At 43.4% G+C, this 16,426-nt stretch overlaps 2 protein-coding genes across 8 annotated transcripts in view; one reads left to right on the plus strand and one right to left on the minus strand.

Annotated features, from left to right (window-relative positions):
* The window catches only part of CUNH17orf67 (chromosome unknown C17orf67 homolog), a 43,234-nt gene extending 40,383 nt beyond the window's left edge, over positions 1-2,851 (minus strand). For 3 of the 4 annotated variants that reach the window (XM_033183593.1, XM_033183592.1, XM_033183591.1), the window contains exon 1: positions 2,715-2,851. Coding sequence is in view for 1 of the 4 variants with exons in the window: in XM_033183594.1 (XP_033039485.1) it covers positions 2,715-2,776 (62 nt within the window). In the remaining 3 variants the exon portion in view is untranslated. The remainder of the gene's footprint in view (positions 1-2,714) is intronic. The other variant, XM_033183594.1, reaches the window with a different exon arrangement.
* A 1,229-nt stretch (positions 2,852-4,080) lies between these two features.
* DGKE (diacylglycerol kinase epsilon) overlaps positions 4,081-16,426 on the plus strand; it is a 31,911-nt gene continuing 19,565 nt past the window's right edge. For 2 of the 4 annotated variants that reach the window (XM_033183586.1, XM_033183589.1), the window contains exons 1-3: positions 4,085-4,267; positions 4,786-5,267; positions 15,102-15,261. In XM_033183586.1, coding sequence (XP_033039477.1) covers positions 4,804-5,267; positions 15,102-15,261 — 624 coding nt within the window. In that variant the 5' untranslated portion in view covers positions 4,085-4,267; positions 4,786-4,803. Of the gene's footprint in view, positions 4,268-4,363; positions 4,511-4,785; positions 5,268-15,101; positions 15,262-16,426 lie in introns of those variants that run through there. The other 2 variants (XM_033183590.1, XM_033183587.1) reach the window with 2 other exon arrangements.

A 16,426-nucleotide genomic window follows, 5' to 3' on the forward strand; every position in this document is an offset into this window, starting at 1 on the left:
TAAAAGGGAATGTTTAAAGAGAAATTTCTATAATATTTAGATTCAAATAGCAGGTATTTTTCAAAAAACAAAATTGATAAATTGCATGGAAATGGTTTTATTTCACTACAAGAGTGATGTAGGGAGAAATTTCTAAGAAGAAATCCCCTTGGCCAACACTGGGGAACCCCACATCACTTTTCCCCATCTCCTCTAAAAATCACCAAAAACATTTCTCAGTGGAAAACTGAGGAGGCTGTAAGGGACTTCTCTCACACAAAATTAAACCAAGGCTCCCACAGTTAGTGTACAAAGACACCAGTGATGTCCCCTATTTAGGCAGTGAGCACAGATAGGTGTTATCCTGGTGGAAGGGAAGCAGCAAGACATTTTGAATAACTGTGGTAGAGGGGAAGTCACATAGATCAATGACAGGGACAGCAGCAGCAGACATGCTTTGGTTTGGCCGGGTGCACTGGCTCACACCTCTAATCCCAGCACTTTGGGAAGCTGAAGTAGGTGGATCACCTGAGGTCAGCAGTTCAAGAGCAGCATGGCAAACATGGTGAAACCCTGTCTCTACTAAAAATACAAAAATTAGCTGGGTGTGGTGGCAGGCACCTGTAATCCCAGCTACTTGAGAGGCTGAGGCAAGAGAATCGCTTCAACCCTGGCAGCAGAGGTTTCAGTGAGCCTAGATCGTGCCACTGCACTCCAGCCTGGTAGACAAAGCGAGACTCCATCTCAAAAAACAAACAAACAAACAAAAAAACAAGTGCTTTGGTTGGAGATAGCAATGAAGATTAGAAAGTCCCTGTCTTCATGTTGCTCTCGTTTAAGGAAGGCAGATATAATTTAAAAATATAATTAAACACACAACACAGCATGTAAGGAGGTGCCAGTTTTACGGAGAAAAATCAAGAGGGTAAGGAGGGGAGTGACACGTGGGAGGGTGGGGCAATCTCGGTAGGGGTGGTCAGCAAGGCCTCTGTCAGGAGGCAGCACCTGAAGAATGAAGACATGGAAAACTTTGTAGGAAACGGGGGTGGAACTGACAATAGCCCTGAAGGGGGCATGAGTCTGGTGGGCGTGGGGACCATGAAGAGGCCAGAGTGGCCTGAACTCAGTGAACGATGGCCAGAGTGGGAAGTGAGTGAAAGGTACCAGGGGTCTGAAGATGGAGGGTTTCTCCCCACAGTAAGAGTTTCATTTCAATATAAAAGTTCAGAGGCAGCCTGCAGGGAACATGGTAAAGCAGGGAGACAAGCTGGGAGGCTGTGACAGTGATTCGAGGGTGAGAATGGTGACAGCTGGACCAGGGCAGTAGCAGAGGTGGGGATGGAGAGATGCGCTCAAGTCCAGGACCTGTGCTGCAGCCAGAGACCGAGAGACTCACTGAGGCCTGTGAGTGCCAAAGAAAAGGGGAGTCAGGATGAGGACAAGGAGTCCACTGTGAGGATCTCCCTGAGGGGTGGTGTTCTTTGGTGGAAAAAGAGGGATGGCAAAGGAGGGGCATCTGGATGATCAATTGGAATAAATGTTTAGGAGGAGACTTGGGACCAGGACCTTCTTACACTAGAGTAGAAATATCAAGTGCTCAGATGGACATAGGTAGAGAACTTGGAGGAGCAATCACAGCATCAGCAAGGAACATGGAGGATCATTGTGGGGTGAAGTTACTATTATACGGAAGTCCAAGGCCTGAGCAGATTCCAAGGGGTGAATGAAATGAGTCTGCTAGTGGCCAGAACCCTCCTCAGGTCTCCCAGTAGCCACAATACCACAAAAAGCCTCAAGAGTGACCTCCCCAAGTCTGTTCCCATTAGGGGACTTGAGTTGTGCAGAATCCTCGTAAGACAGCCTCCACCATACATGTGTGTCTATGCATGTCCACATGCTGTGTATATACATACGGACTGATGAAGATCCCCTCCTTGACCAAGCTCTAGCCAGGCTTCCCTGAGCCCCCTTTTCAACTAGGCCTCCACCTTGGCCTATGAAACCTGCAGACTTCAGCAAAAGGATATGGTCCATCCTTCGCCCATATTAAAAGGCTTAAACACATAGTTTGTTTCCTTTTCTTTTTTTTTTTTTTGAGATGGAGTTTCGCTCTGTCGCCCAGGCTGGAGTACAGTGGTGTGATCTCGGCTCACTGCAACCTCCGCCTCCCGGGTTAAGCAATTCTCTGCCCTCAGCCTCTGGAGTAGCCAGAATTACAGGCGCCCACCACCACGCCCAGCTAATTCTTTCTATTTTTGGTAGAGACGGGTTTCACCATCTTAGCCAGGCTGATCTTGAATTCCTGACCTCGTGATCCACCTGCTTCGGCCTCCCAAAGTGTTGGGATTACAGGCGTGAGCCACCGCACCCGACCTAAACACACAATTTTTAACTACTCAAAGCTGCATCCATAGGATGACCCCAGACCCCCCAAAGAGTCTGCCTTGGAAAGCTGCCAAAAGAACTTACTGTTGGCTATTGGCAACACCTTACAAGTAGCCCCTGATGTCCCTTTCTTAAAGAGTTAACAACAACAAAAAACAATTGTGAATCCTTCCTCTCTCTGGGATGTAATGTCTCCTACACATCAGAAGTGTCCTCAAGAACCTGAAAGCCATTCCTTCAACATGCAATCACCAGAAAGCAAAGGGCCTATCTCCCAGTTCCCGTGGGAGGATAGGACCCTGACTCCCATAACAGTCATCTAATAGGCACTGTCGCCTAACCGTACTTACATTGACCCATCCTTCACAAGTTTCACTTTCCTGACTACTGAGTTCCTGCTCATCCCCTTCATACTCCCTCTCTCCCCCTCTGAACAACCAGTCACTTCTGCACAAAGTTCAGTCCTGTTCACGAGGTACCTTCTTCCCTATTGCAATAGTACATTGTAAATCTGCTCTTACCACTTTTACTAGTGTCTACCTTTATCTTCTACAGTTAATACACATATACGCACACACATATGCATATACACCCATATACGTATATATATACATCTCTATGTGCATTCTTAATGAATGTTATGTCTTCTCTAATCCTTTGGAAGATATTTTCAGGTATTTATTCGCAGTTTTCCTATGATCTCTGTTTCTCTTCTGTTCCTTTGGTCCCTTGCTTCGGTGTGTGTTTTCTTTCCATCTTTTATGCTAGAGGAAGTCCTCAAGCATCAAGTCCTCGGCTCCCATTCCTACGTGTGTGGTAGGAAGGAAGCCGCTGAGTGGAGCTGTGCGCGCTGGGGCGGTGCCTGTGCCTCTCCGGACTCCGTGTTTCTTCGGGAGTGCTGAGCGGCGGCGCTTTCGCGTCCGCGTTCTCCGGGTCCCTGATGTGTTGCAGGCTGCAGCCCGCGTGGTCGCGGCTCAGGTCCGTGTGGGGCCGGTAGGACTCCAGCCGGGAGCGGGCATTCCTCCGGAACCTGCGGCTAGACTACAGCAGCACGCGGCGTGCTCCCATCTCCGGTGGTCTCCGGCTCCCGCTGCTCCCCTTTCTCCCCGGCCTCGGGCGCTGGCGGGCGCGGGCGGCGGGGTAGTGGATGGAAGGCCCGCCCGCCACCGCAGGGAGCGGAAACCGCGGCCGGGCTCCGGGTCAGCGGCGACGAGCGGGCGGCTACCCCGCTCGCCCTAGGCCTCCGCGCCTGCCCGCCGGTCCTCAGCGGAGGAGCGCTCGGGTCTGCGCGACTGCGGCCGCCGCACCTACCTCAGCCCGCCGCGGCCATGGCGGGTGGCGGTGCGGCGCAGGCCTCATTCCGCCTCAGGCCGCCTCGCTTCCCAGTCGGCGTACGCTTCCGCGGCGGCGGCGGCAGTATAGGCTAGAGGTTCGGCTCATGCCGGGGGCACTCGTGTCCGCGCCAAGCGCGGCTCTCCCCCGCCGCGGCACTCCAGAATTTTCTATGATTACGAGTTTTTGGCGTTCAACCCTCCATCATCTCAAAAGCCCCACTGTGACTCCACTCCCTTCCCCTAGGCCCCGCTCCCAGCCGCAGTGCCCTGCCCCTTCCATCCATCTCCAGCCTCCCCCACGGCCCCGCCCCCTCAGGCCGGTCCATCTCCCCTCCCACCTCACACCTCCGCCCCGCCCGTCAGCCCTGGCTCCGCCCAACCAGGGGCTCGCAGCCGCAGGCCCCGCCTCCAACTCGCGGCCCCGCGCGCCCGGTCGGCGTGCGTGCGGCTGGAGCCTCAAGCGTTTCCACCCCGCCCCGGCTTCATCGCCGCCCGCGGCCCAGCGTCGCACTCCTCTTGGGCGAGGGCTGCCAAGGCCTGGCCAGGAGCCGCGCCTCCGCCCGCGCGAGGTAGGGCTCGAGGACCGGCGTGGCGCAGGTCTCCGGAAGCCTCCCGAGAGGGGCGAGGGCGCCGGGCCGTGCGTGGGGGCGGGTGGGGCCCGGGAGGAGACTGCGCCCGGGAGGGGAGTGCGAGGCCTGGGCCGACGGTTACGGGCGCCGACCGGCGTCGCGTGGCCTGAACGCCCGGCCTTTCGGTGGAGGGCAGCTTGCCCCTGTGTGTTGCGCCCTTTCGTGGATTAGACCGGCGGGGAGGTGAGGCGGCCGCGGCGACAGCAGCAGCCACCTTCGGCTCCTGGACGCGCTCCCGACGTGGGGCGGGTTGGGGAGTGGGGACTAGAGCGTGACGGCTGGACGTCGCCTTCTCGGCGCGGCAAGTCCCAGGCGACTGGGGTACGAGGCACAGTGCCGCCCTCGGGAGAGCGGAGCCACCTGGACTGAGGGCGCCCGGGTTGGCCCCAGAAAGGCAGGAGGGGAGCGGGGAAGGGATGGCGAGCCTGGGGTGCACCGCCTGTTTCTTTCCTGGTTAGGTATCGTCCTTGGAGAAGATGGAAGCGGAGAGGCGGCCGGTGCCGGGCTCGCCCTCCGTGAGCCTGTTTGCCGACGGGCACCTGATCTTGTGGACGCTCTGCTCGGTCTTGCTGCCGGTGTTCATCACCTTCTGGTGTAGCCTCCAGCGGTCGCGCCGGCTGCTGCACCGCAGAGACATCTTCCGCAAGAGCAAGCACGGGTGGCGCGACACGGACCTGTTCAGCCAGCCCACCTACTGCTGCGTGTGTGCGCAGCACATTCTGCAGGGCGCTTTCTGCGACTGCTGCGGGCTCCGGGTGGACGAGGGCTGCCTCAAGAAGGCCGACAAGCGCTTCCAGTGCAAGGAGATTATGCTCAAGAATGACACCAAGGTCCTGGACGCCATGCCCCACCACTGGATCAGGGGCAACGTGCCCCTGTGCAGTTACTGTGTGGTTTGCAAGCAGCAGTGTGGCTGTCAACCCAAGCTTTGCGATTACAGGTATGGTCTTCGTGGACACTCACAGTCCCAGAATGCGCCGTGGGAGTCAGGATTTCATAGAGTGGTGTAGAGGCCTGCTTTAATCTCTGCTGATGACCTAAACTCGTTTTGAGGAAGCAAGCTAATAAATAAACATCCCTGAGTTTGTGCAAGCGTGGCAGCTTTGCAGTAGTCATTTGCTGAGATGATGCGTCCAGCCTCCACTCCTCAGCCAGCCTGCCTTTTTGGGTGATAAAACTTGGCTCCTAACGTTAATACAGAGGTTTCTAAGTGGTGCTTGCTTCATGGCCACCGTAGATTTTAGCGTTTGTCCCTATTGATTATTTCTTTATTTTAAATAAGGAAAAATGAAATATGGACAAATTAACTTTTCCCTTCAGCCGCAAAACTGGTGGGTCACAGGTTTTGTTCTATGAACGTGCAGTGAAAACAAGTGTCATTCCAAGGCAGCACTTATATCTTTTGCTAATATAGTTGTTGGTATCATAGCGAAATATACTCAAAAAGAACACTGAAAGGAATATTCCTTTTGACGTTTGGTCTTTCAGGACATGTTGAATCTTAGATAAGTGACCTCGATTAAGCCAAGAATATTTTAATGTATTTTATATACACACTGGACAACACATTTTTGTCCTTAAATATTGTATGAAAATAGGTGAAGATGTCCTTTGCTGATGTTGGAAATTAGTAAAAGAGAATGCTGCTTTGCAAATGATCTCTTCTAACTCAGTTCACAGTTGAGAAAATTAAAGCCCGTTAGGTCCACTCTGGTGAAATAGGACTGGCCTCCAGGATTTCCAGCTCCGAACTAGCACCTAGCCTCCTTTGAGCCTTAAGTCTGGACATCATCATTGTAATGGGTTTTATTTCTGACAAGTGGAAAGGCCCATAAACATGCTTAAGAAATGAAATAGGCAGTAAATAGGAAGCTGCTTTTTAATTTTTTTAATTTTTTTTGCAGAAATTATTTGATTAGCATGAACACTTTTATAATGTCAGTTCCTGTTTTTAAGTCTTATTTTAAATAATTTTACAGATTATCAAAGAGGCTTAAGAATAAATTTTCAAAATAATATATTCTAGCCAACTACAAAGTTTTGTAACCATGCATTTTTATTTGGTATTTTTAAAAATTAAATGCTATCCTTCTGGCATCAGTGAGAGCCAAGTTAGCAGGGACCTTAAATAAATTTCATAGTGAATTGAGTATTGTTCTATTTCCTTCCCTTCTCTGGCGTAGCCTCCAGCAATCTGTGTCTGTGCAAAATTGTATTAAAAATAGTTTCCATAAATAACGGTATTTCAAATACTCGTGAACACATAATCATAGTGCTTCTGATCCTCCACCCAAATGAGCTTTCTAAAAATGCAAATCTGATCAAGTCCCTGCTCTGCCTAAAACCCTTTAAATTGCTCCCCATCATGTAAGCTGATTGTTTTACAGTGTAAACCCCCAAGTGCTTATTCACAGGGTACATAAGGTCCTAGTACTCTCTGGCCTCTGTCCTTCCAGTTTTATCTAACACCACCTGCATTAAACTTTATGCACCAGCAACACCAAGCTTCTTGTAATTTCCTTAAAATGTCAGGCATTTTCTGACATTTCTGCCCCTTTGCTCAAAGCTTTCCTCTCTTAATATTCTTCTGGCTAGCTTCTAGGCACCCTTAAAGACCCGTCCCTGTCCTTGTCCTTTCCTTCAGGAACTCTTGCCTGATCTACTCACCTTCCCTCCTCCCCCAATTTTTCCTTTTTGGTGATAACATAATATCCTATATCTCAGTGGTTCTCAAAGTAAGGTCCCTAGACCAGCAGCATCAGCATCTCGTCAAAATCTGTTAGAAATGCAAATTCTAGGGTTGCTAGATTTAGCAAATAAAAATAAAATATTTCAGTATTTGGAGCATAAAAAGTATTTGTTGTTTCTCTGAAATTCAAATTTAACTGGGCATTGTCTTTTTTTGTTGTTTTTTTTGTTGTTGTTGTTGTTTTCCTGGCAATCCTAGCCCAACCCCAGAGCTACTAAATCAGAAGCTTGGGCTGGACATCAGCAGTCTTGGTTTTAACAGGCCCTACAGGTCCTTCTAAAGATGGAGAACCACTGCTATATTTACATATCTTTAAAAACATGCACCTCTGTGTCTTAATTTTGTGTCCTCCCATTGAGCACACTGAATCTTTGTGATAATAAATTTTCTTTTCCTCATTAGTGCATTTTTACAGAGTACCCCTTACCCCATAATAGAAATTGTCTCTGTGTAATTTAGGAGATATTTATTATTCCCAGGAGAAGAGACCACAGTGGCCTAAAGTTGTACATATTCTACAATGTTCTGAACTGATTTATGTTGGCCAGTAATTTTATATAGCATTACAGTCTCCTGTGACCTTCTGTAGGAATGAGATACTTTGGAACGAGAAACAAAATAAATAGTTACTTAGAACCTTTAAACACAGACCAGACAGTCCTTTGGTGAATTTTATCTAGCCCTGAGGAAGGCTCCTTCCCTGTCTGCATCTCATTCTTAGGGAAATGAGTGAACTCTGCAGACAAGTTAGCATTTCAAAGGACACTAATGAGAGATGATGACTGAGTTTAAAGCCTCCAGAATAAGTGAGAAAGGCCCTTTAATTTATACTCATTCAGTCATTATACTTATTGAGCATCTATTTTTGTTTTTTTGTTTTTTTGTTTTTTTTTTTTTTGTTTTTTTGTTTTTTTGTTTTTGAGACGGAGTCTCGCTCTGTCACCCAGGCTGGAGTGCAGTGGCGCGATCTCGGCTCACTGCAAGCTCCGCCTCCCCGGTTTACGCCATTCTCCTGCCTCAGCCTCCCGAGTAGCTGGGACTACAGGCGCCCGCCATCTCGCCCGGCTAATTTTTTGTATTTTTTTTAGTAGAGACGGGGTTTCACCGTGTTAACCAGGATGGTCTCGATCTCCTGACCTCGTGATCCACCCGTCTCGGCCTCCCAAAGTGCTGGGATTACAGGCTAGAGCATCTATTTTTGTACTAGACACTAGTAGTAGTAGACAAAGTAGACTAGAGTCTACTTTGTAGATTTTTTCTTTTTGTGTGTTCCTGTTTCTACCTCCAACCACTACAATGTATTTCTGCACCTGGTATCTTATTTCCCTATTCTTCTCTTTCTTTTTCTTGTCTCTCCTCTGACTAAAATAGGGAATTAGGTTATATTTTTACATATTCAATATATTTATTAAATGAACCTTTGTTTCTTGTAGTGTTCTCTCTCATTAAGAGAAAAATAAATTGCTTTTTAATTTATAGGACTTTTTATTCATTACATCTACCCCACACCCCACACACAATTACTGTGATTAGTAAAACAAAGCTGCCGACTCTCAGAAGGCAGTTACATTGGCCTCAATGTAATTAGTCTCAGCTTTGATCATAAATTTTGTTTCTGTATTCTATTGGTGTATTCATTTCATTAATTATCTGAAACAGTGAAAGATATCAAATCATCTTCTAGAGCAGAGGTGGGCACACTTACTGTAAAGAGCCAAAATAATTTTCAGCTTTCCCAACCGTTTTGTCTGTCATAATTACTTAACTCTGCCATAGTTGCAGTGCAAAACCAGCCATGGACAATACATACATGAATGAGCTTACCTGTGTTCCAGTAAAACTTCATTCACAAAATCAGATGGCAGACATATTTGCAGTTTGCAGAACACTGTTCTAGTGAATCTCATAAATGACCATCTCAACTTTATGTATAATTCAGCTGCCTCCTTCAGCACACTAAAGAAAAGAGGTATTGTGAACAGGTAATTTTTTAGAGAAAATAAGCCTTGTTAAGCCTTTTTTTTTTTTTTTCCAATAAAGCAGTCATACTCTTGCACAAGAGCGGCATATAAATTCATGAGCCATTCTGTATTTTCATATGAAGGAACTTTCTAGAGTAATGTTCTGTATCTTGATAAGGGTTTTAGTTACATATGTTCATTTATCAAAACTCAGGAAGTATATACATTGATTTCATTGTATGTAAAGTTTACATCAAAAGGAAAAAACAAATCATGAATTGTAGGTAGTGATAAGGCTATTTGCTGATGTATTTAGGAAGTATTCTGATGTCTTCAGGTTACTTGGAAATGTACTAAAAATAAGATGGATTAATGGATGGATAGAAATGTGACAAAGCAATTACAGAAAGATGTTAATGGTAGAATGTAGGTGGTAGGCATACCTGTAAAAAATATTTTTAAGTAAAATATTTTAAAAAGTAAACTATCTTCTAGAATATATTTGCTGAAATATTGACGGGTGAGATCTCATACTGTCTGCAGTTTACTTTCAAATGATTCAGCAAAATATGAGTTTATATGGAAAGAGAATATTGTGGGAGAAAATGTTCATTAAGAATCAGCGTGAAGGATGGGCCTAGGGTATTCATTTTGCTATCCTCTTGACTTCTCTGAAAGCTTGAAATTTTTCAAAAGAAAAAGAAAAAAGAGGCCGGGCGCGGTGGCTCAAGCCTGTAATCCCAGCACTTTGGGAGGCCGAGACGGGCGGATCACGAGGTCAGGAGATCGAGACCATCCTGGCTAACACAGTGAAACCCCGTCTCTACTAAAAATACAAAAAAAAACTAGCCGGGCGAGGTGGCGGGCGCCTGTAGTCCCAGCTACTCGGGAGGCTGAGGCAGGAGAATGGCGTGAACCCGGGAGGCAGAGCTTGCAGTGAGCTGAGATCTGGCCACTGCACTCCAGTCCGGGCGACAGAGCGAGACTCCGCCTCAAAAAAAAAAAAAAAAAAAGAAAAAGAAAAAAGATAAGCTGTTACCCAGTGACATGATGCTAAAGCTGAAATATCAACACATGTTAGTAATGTCTTATCTTCCCAGTGAGTTTGAAATCTAGGTTGTTAAATACTAATTACAACATATGTAAAGACAATAGGCTTCAGGTTTGAATATGGTATTTCTAAAGAAGAATGTAATACTGAGTAGAAAGTGTTTTATTTTATTTTGTTTTTTGAGACAGAGTCTTGTTGTATATTGCCCAGGCTGGAAGACAGTGGCATGATTATGGCTCACTGCAGCCTCTGCCTCCCAGGTTCAAGCAATCCTCCCACCTCAGCTTTCCGAGTACCACACCATGCCTGACAATTTTTTTTTTTCTTTTTTGTAAAGATGGGAGTATCACTTTGTTGCCCAGGCTGGTCTCAAATTCCTGGGCTCAAGCAATCCTCCCATCTTGGCCTCCCAAAGTGCTGGGATTACAGGCATAAGCCACCATGCCTGGCCCTATTAAGCATTTTAGCTGTACCTTTATGGAGCAAAGGCTTATAATAGCTATTATATTGGTTAAAATAATCTTTTCTGGGCTGGACGAAGTGGCTCATGCCTGTAATCCCAGCACTTTGGGAGGACGAGGCGGGCAGAGTTCAAGACCAGCCTGACCAATACGGAGAAACCCCATCTCTACTAAAAATACAAAATTAGCCAAGTGTGGTGGCACATGCCTGTAATCCCAGCTACTCGGGAGGCTGAGGCAGGAGAATCTCTTGAACCCAGGAGGCGGAGGTTGCTGTGAGCCGAGATCACAGCATTGCACTCCAGCCTGGGCAACAAGAATGAAACTCCGTCTCAAAAAAAAATAATTATTATTATTGTTTCTGAAATTTATGAGAATTTAGTAAATGATAAATGTTCTGTCACAAATTATTGGGGATAGAAAAGATGGTTTTATGAATCGTGTTAGGACAAGTGCTTTTTGCGGGAGGGGAGAAGGTTAACCCTTCATAATATACCAGATTAATTACGGGTAGATTAATGCAGTGGTTTATTTTTTGGTTTTGTTTTTTTTGAGACAGTCTCACTCTATTGCTCAGGTTGGAGTGCAGTGACACGATCTTGGCTCACGGCTACCTCTACCTCCCAGGCTCAAGTGATTCACCCACCTCAGCCTCCCAAGTAGCTGGGATTACAGGTGTGCACCACCATGCCTGGCTAATTTTTTTAATATTTTCAGTAGAGACAGGGTTTCACCACGTTACTCAGGCTGGTCTAAAACTTCTGACCTTAAGTGATCCACCCACCTCGGCCTCCCAAATCCTGGGATTACAGGCATGAGCCACTGTGTCCAGCCAATACAGGAGTTATTAACATGGTAGTTCATAAAGTTCTGGAAAAGCCTGACACTTTCATGAGATTCTGAATGGAATCTATAGCCCCAGAAGGTTAAGAAGCACTGAATTAAAGGTGTAACTATGAAAACTGAAGTGTGGGGGTAAAAAATAACTATCGGTGAATATCTAGGAAGTGGTAAAGGACTTTAAAGCATAACAGCATTTAACTAGGTGCCTGTAGCCTAGCTACTCAGGAGACTAAGGCAGGATCACTTGAACCCAGGAGTTCAGGCCAGTGTGAGCAACATAGTGAGACATTGTCTCTTGAAAAAAATTTTTTGGCCGGACTCGGTGGCTCACGCCTATAATCCCAGCACTCTGGGAGGCCAAGGCAGACTGATGAGGTCAGGAGTTTTTGACACCAGCCTGACCGATATGGTAAAACCCCATTTCTACTAAAAATACAAAAATTAGCCGGGCATGGTGGCACGCACCTGTAGTCCCAGCTGCTCGGGAGGCTGAGGCAGCAGAATCACTTGAACCCGGTAGGTGGAGGTTGCAGTGAACCGAGATCGCACCACTGCACTCCAGGCCTGGGTGACAGAGTGAGACTCCATCTCAAAAAAAAAAAAAATTGTTTTTCAGTGAAACACCATTTAAGCCAACTACAAACGGAAATATATATGTGTATATATATATTTTAAAAACTTAAGTATTGATTAAAAAGAAAATTTTAAAGAAAACTGAAGCATGTTTGCAATAAATGTGCCAGAAAAGAGGTTGATATTCTAGATAAATAAAAGTACATGCAATTATTAAAACCTAGTGAAAAATGAATATAGAACATGAATTAATTCACAAAAGGGGACTGAAAAACTCAGTTTTACCTAGTAATCAAAGACTTCCAGATTAAAACAATAGGATACCTTTTTCTATCAAATTATCAAAGAAAAATTAAGTACTAATGAGCAGTATTAGTAAGTGTTACATATGATGGGCACTTTCATGCAGTCATAACAAGCATATTGGACGAACATCCAGAACCTTAGGAAAATGCATGCCCTTTGATTCAGTAACTTCCAAGATTGCAAGGAAATAATCTCATTCATTTACCCATGTTATTTATATTTTCAAATAGAAACTAAATATCTTTTTTTAAAGAACAGAAAAGGGGTCAGGTTTTTTTTATTTTGTTTTGTTTTTTGAGATGGAATCTCACTCTGATGCCCAGGCTGGAGTGCAGTAGCACAGTCACAGCTCACTGCAACCTCCCTTTCCCAGGTTCAAGTGATCCTCCTACCTCAGCCTCCCTAGTAGCTGGGACTACAGGCACACGTTACCACGTCAAGCTAATTTTTGTTTATTTTTCTTGTTTTTTGAGACGGGGTCAAATAAATTATACTATATTCACATGATGTAATATACATTTTTTACAAACCATGTTTTTAAAAAAAAATGCTATACAAAAAAGTTTCATGATACAATGTGGAAATACATTATCCAGATATATATACATCATACTTCTAACTGAAAAACAAACATATACACTATAAAACTGAGAATACATAAGTCAAAAAGTTAAGAGTGACTCTGGATGATTTTTATTTTATGCCTTTTTGTATTTCTAAGTTTTTATAAGCTAATATTATTTAAAATAATTTTTAAAATTTATACAAGTAGTTCATGTATATATTCTGGTTTTTAGGATCTCAAGCAATACATACAAACAAAAATGTAGGCGAAAAAGTTAATATTTTTCCCATTCCTCAATCCTACTTTTCTTCCCAGAGGAAACCATTATGAAATAATTCAGTGGTTATCCTTTCTGATTGCTTTTGATGGTGATATACTATTTTTAAGTTATGGTAGACCAATAAATAGAGATATTATGCTTCAGCCACATAACCAGTCTACTATAGTTTCTCAAGTTGAGTTTAAAATTAACAAATGTGATAATGCAAATTATTTTCGTTTTCTCTGTAACAGATTATACAGAGAACTCTTTCTTTTAGCAGTAAATAGGACTCCAGTAAACAGCGCTAAGTACTTGACAAATCTGAATATCCAAAAGGAAAAAATAGCTTAAAATAGAAGGTCAACAGTGGACCTCTGGGTGAAAGAATGTTTATCCTCTTTTTTTTTTTTTATTCATTTAATTATAACCATTCTTTTCTGGTGGCCTGCTTTATCTCTTCAGTCAGATCTGCCTTACCTGTGAGTGGATTAAATACTTAACAAATTAATAATAGAAACCCCAAACCCAGGACCTTTACCAGCTCTGTTCTCTGCTTGTTTTACCAATTGGGTCCAAACATAGTTGCAAATCTGAATGCACAGGTTCTTATGTCTATTTCAAAAGCAAGCATATGAATTATTTTCGTATTGACTGACAAAAAGAAATGCACTGTTGTACTTATATTTACAAGGTTAAGAGATTTTCAAGTTGGTCCCTGAGGAACTCTTCAAGGGTCCATGTCAGTGGGGCATTTAAACAGCAAGGACTTTAGGCCTCATGAACCTGCATTTCAGCCAAAGCACAAATATATATAAAACTATCATTTTAGATCAGCTTTTGTTTATGTGGATCATATCTATTGATATTTACCATGTCATAAATTAAAACTGATAAATTTTAAAAATATTTTTAAAATAATAGTAACATTATTTTTATGAAAATTTAGTGAGGAGAGTTACATTGTTTTAAATTGTTGTACATTCTTTCACTTATAATTCAGCTAGATTATCATATTTGCTTCTGTTGTCATAGCACATGTCATAAAGCTTCTGGAAAACTCCACTGTACACTTTTGAGAGGATGAGGGTGAAATAACTCTTTGGTGTTATTATTAAAACTTTTTTTTTTTTTTTTTTTTTTTTTTTGAGACGGAGTTTCGCTCTGCCACCCAGGCTGGAGTGCAGTGGCCGGATCTCAGCTCACTGCAAGCTCCACCTCCCGGGTTCACGCCATTCTCCTGCCTCAGCCTCCCGAGTAGCTGGGACTACACGTGCCCGCCACGTCGCCTGGCTAGTTTTTTGTATTTTTAGTAGAGACAGGGTTTCACCATGTTAGCCAGGATGGTCTCGATCTCCTGACCTCGTGATCCGCCCGTCTCGGCCTCCCAAAGTGCTGGGATTACAGGCTTGAACCACCGCCCCCGGCCTATTAAAACTTTAACCTCACAGATGCCCTGAATGGATCTTGGGGCCCCCAAGCCGCATTTTAAGAAATGCTGTTAGGCCAGGCACAGTGGCTCACGCCAGCAATCCCAGCACTTTGGGAGGTCGAGGTGGGTGAATCATTTGAGGTCTGGAGTTCGAGACCAGCCTGGTTAACATAGTGAAACCCCATCTCTACTAAGGATACAAAAATTACCCGGGCAGTAGTGGCACACATCTGTAATCCCACCTACTTGGGAGACTGAGACAGAAGAATCACTTGAGCCTGGGAGACTGAGGTTGCGGTGAGCCGAGATCACACCACTGCACTCCAGGCTGGGCGACAGAGTGAGACCCTTTCTCAAAAAAAAAAAAAAAAACTATTAGATTAAACTGCCAAATATGTTCAAACCTTATTGCTCCATTTCACTGTGCAGATAGATCTCTCTTATTTGCCAAGTGTTATGGTAAGTAAGAGTGATAAAATTACTGTTTTATTTTTTAACAAAAATGGTGGTTTTGTGGGTTATCATTGAGATTATGGTTTAAAATTAGTTAACGCTTGTTTCTTCCTTCCCTCAGGTGCATTTGGTGCCAGAAAACAGTACATGATGAGTGCATGAAAAATAGTTTAAAGAATGAAAAGTGTGATTTTGGAGAATTCAAAAACCTAATCATTCCACCAAGTTATTTAACCTCCATTAATCAGATGCGTAAAGACAAAAAAACAGATTATGAAGTGGTAATTAGAGTTTATTTCTCTTATGTGATTGATTTTTAAAAAGCTGCTTAAGTCATTGTTTGAGATGGTTAAGACAGTATGTAAGAAGAATTGGTGCCAGGAATAAAATAAATTTAAATAACAGATCAAGACCAAGGAGGGAAATAAAATGCCATTATGGTAAGCCATAAAACCCTACCTAGTTCCTAGAGATGGGTCAAAAATTTTGGTCCTTGAGTTATTTCATGTCTAAAAGGAAGTTGGAAATGTTATATTGATGGTTTCTAAATCACTGCCTGCATCTGAATGACTTAGGGAGCTTTTTAAAAACACAGATTTCTGAGTAATACTTTCATTACCATATTTGATTTAGTAGGTATAGGGTAAGTCCAGGAATTCTTTTTTTTTTTTAATGTCCTCAGAAGATTCTGATGAACAGTCAGTTTGGGGATTCATGATTATTGTCAGTGAAAAGAAAATAGATTTTCTTCACACCTTGTTCTAAAAATATTTTTCTATTTTGAACTTTATACAGGGTCCCTAGAGATAAGTTTACATTGCACATTAAATACTCCCACAAGTAATGGTGAACATTAAACCTGTTGACAACAGTTTATAGTATGTAGATATGTGTGTGAAATTGATGTAGCTTACTGAATCAGTCTTTATGTAGCTCTTAAGGAAACATTATAAAAATTTATAAATTTATTTTCTAATTGGGTATACCAGAATAATTAGACTATTTTATTTTAAAATTGTACCTTTTTCAAATTAAGATTTTATGTCTTACATGTCACCTTTATCAATATTTCTGCAAGGAAAAGGACATTTTAAATTTTTCAAACAATATTGTTTTGACACTTTTTTCAATGTACAATCTCTTATTTATCTGAGTTCAACCTGAGATCACAAGAGAGGAGAATCTCTAAGTCAAACCACAGAATAACTTCATTAATGGTTGTATCTACAAGAAGAGGGGAAGAAGAAATGGTTACATTGTGAAAAGTATTAATTTCATTGGACTTCGAGCTATTAGAAGTCCAGATTTTTTAATCTGAGTGCCCCATTTTAAAAAAAGAAATAAAACCTTGCAAAATACGCTAGCATACATCCAGGAAAGGAAAATCAAGGTAAAAGATCAGAGAAAAAAATCAGTGTCTATTCTGTGAATGGTTGAAAGTTATAG

This window comes from Trachypithecus francoisi, unplaced genomic scaffold (assembly GCF_009764315.1).
Source record: "Trachypithecus francoisi isolate TF-2019V2 unplaced genomic scaffold, Tfra_2.0 Lachesis_group20, whole genome shotgun sequence".
Taxonomy (NCBI): domain Eukaryota; kingdom Metazoa; phylum Chordata; class Mammalia; order Primates; family Cercopithecidae; genus Trachypithecus; species Trachypithecus francoisi.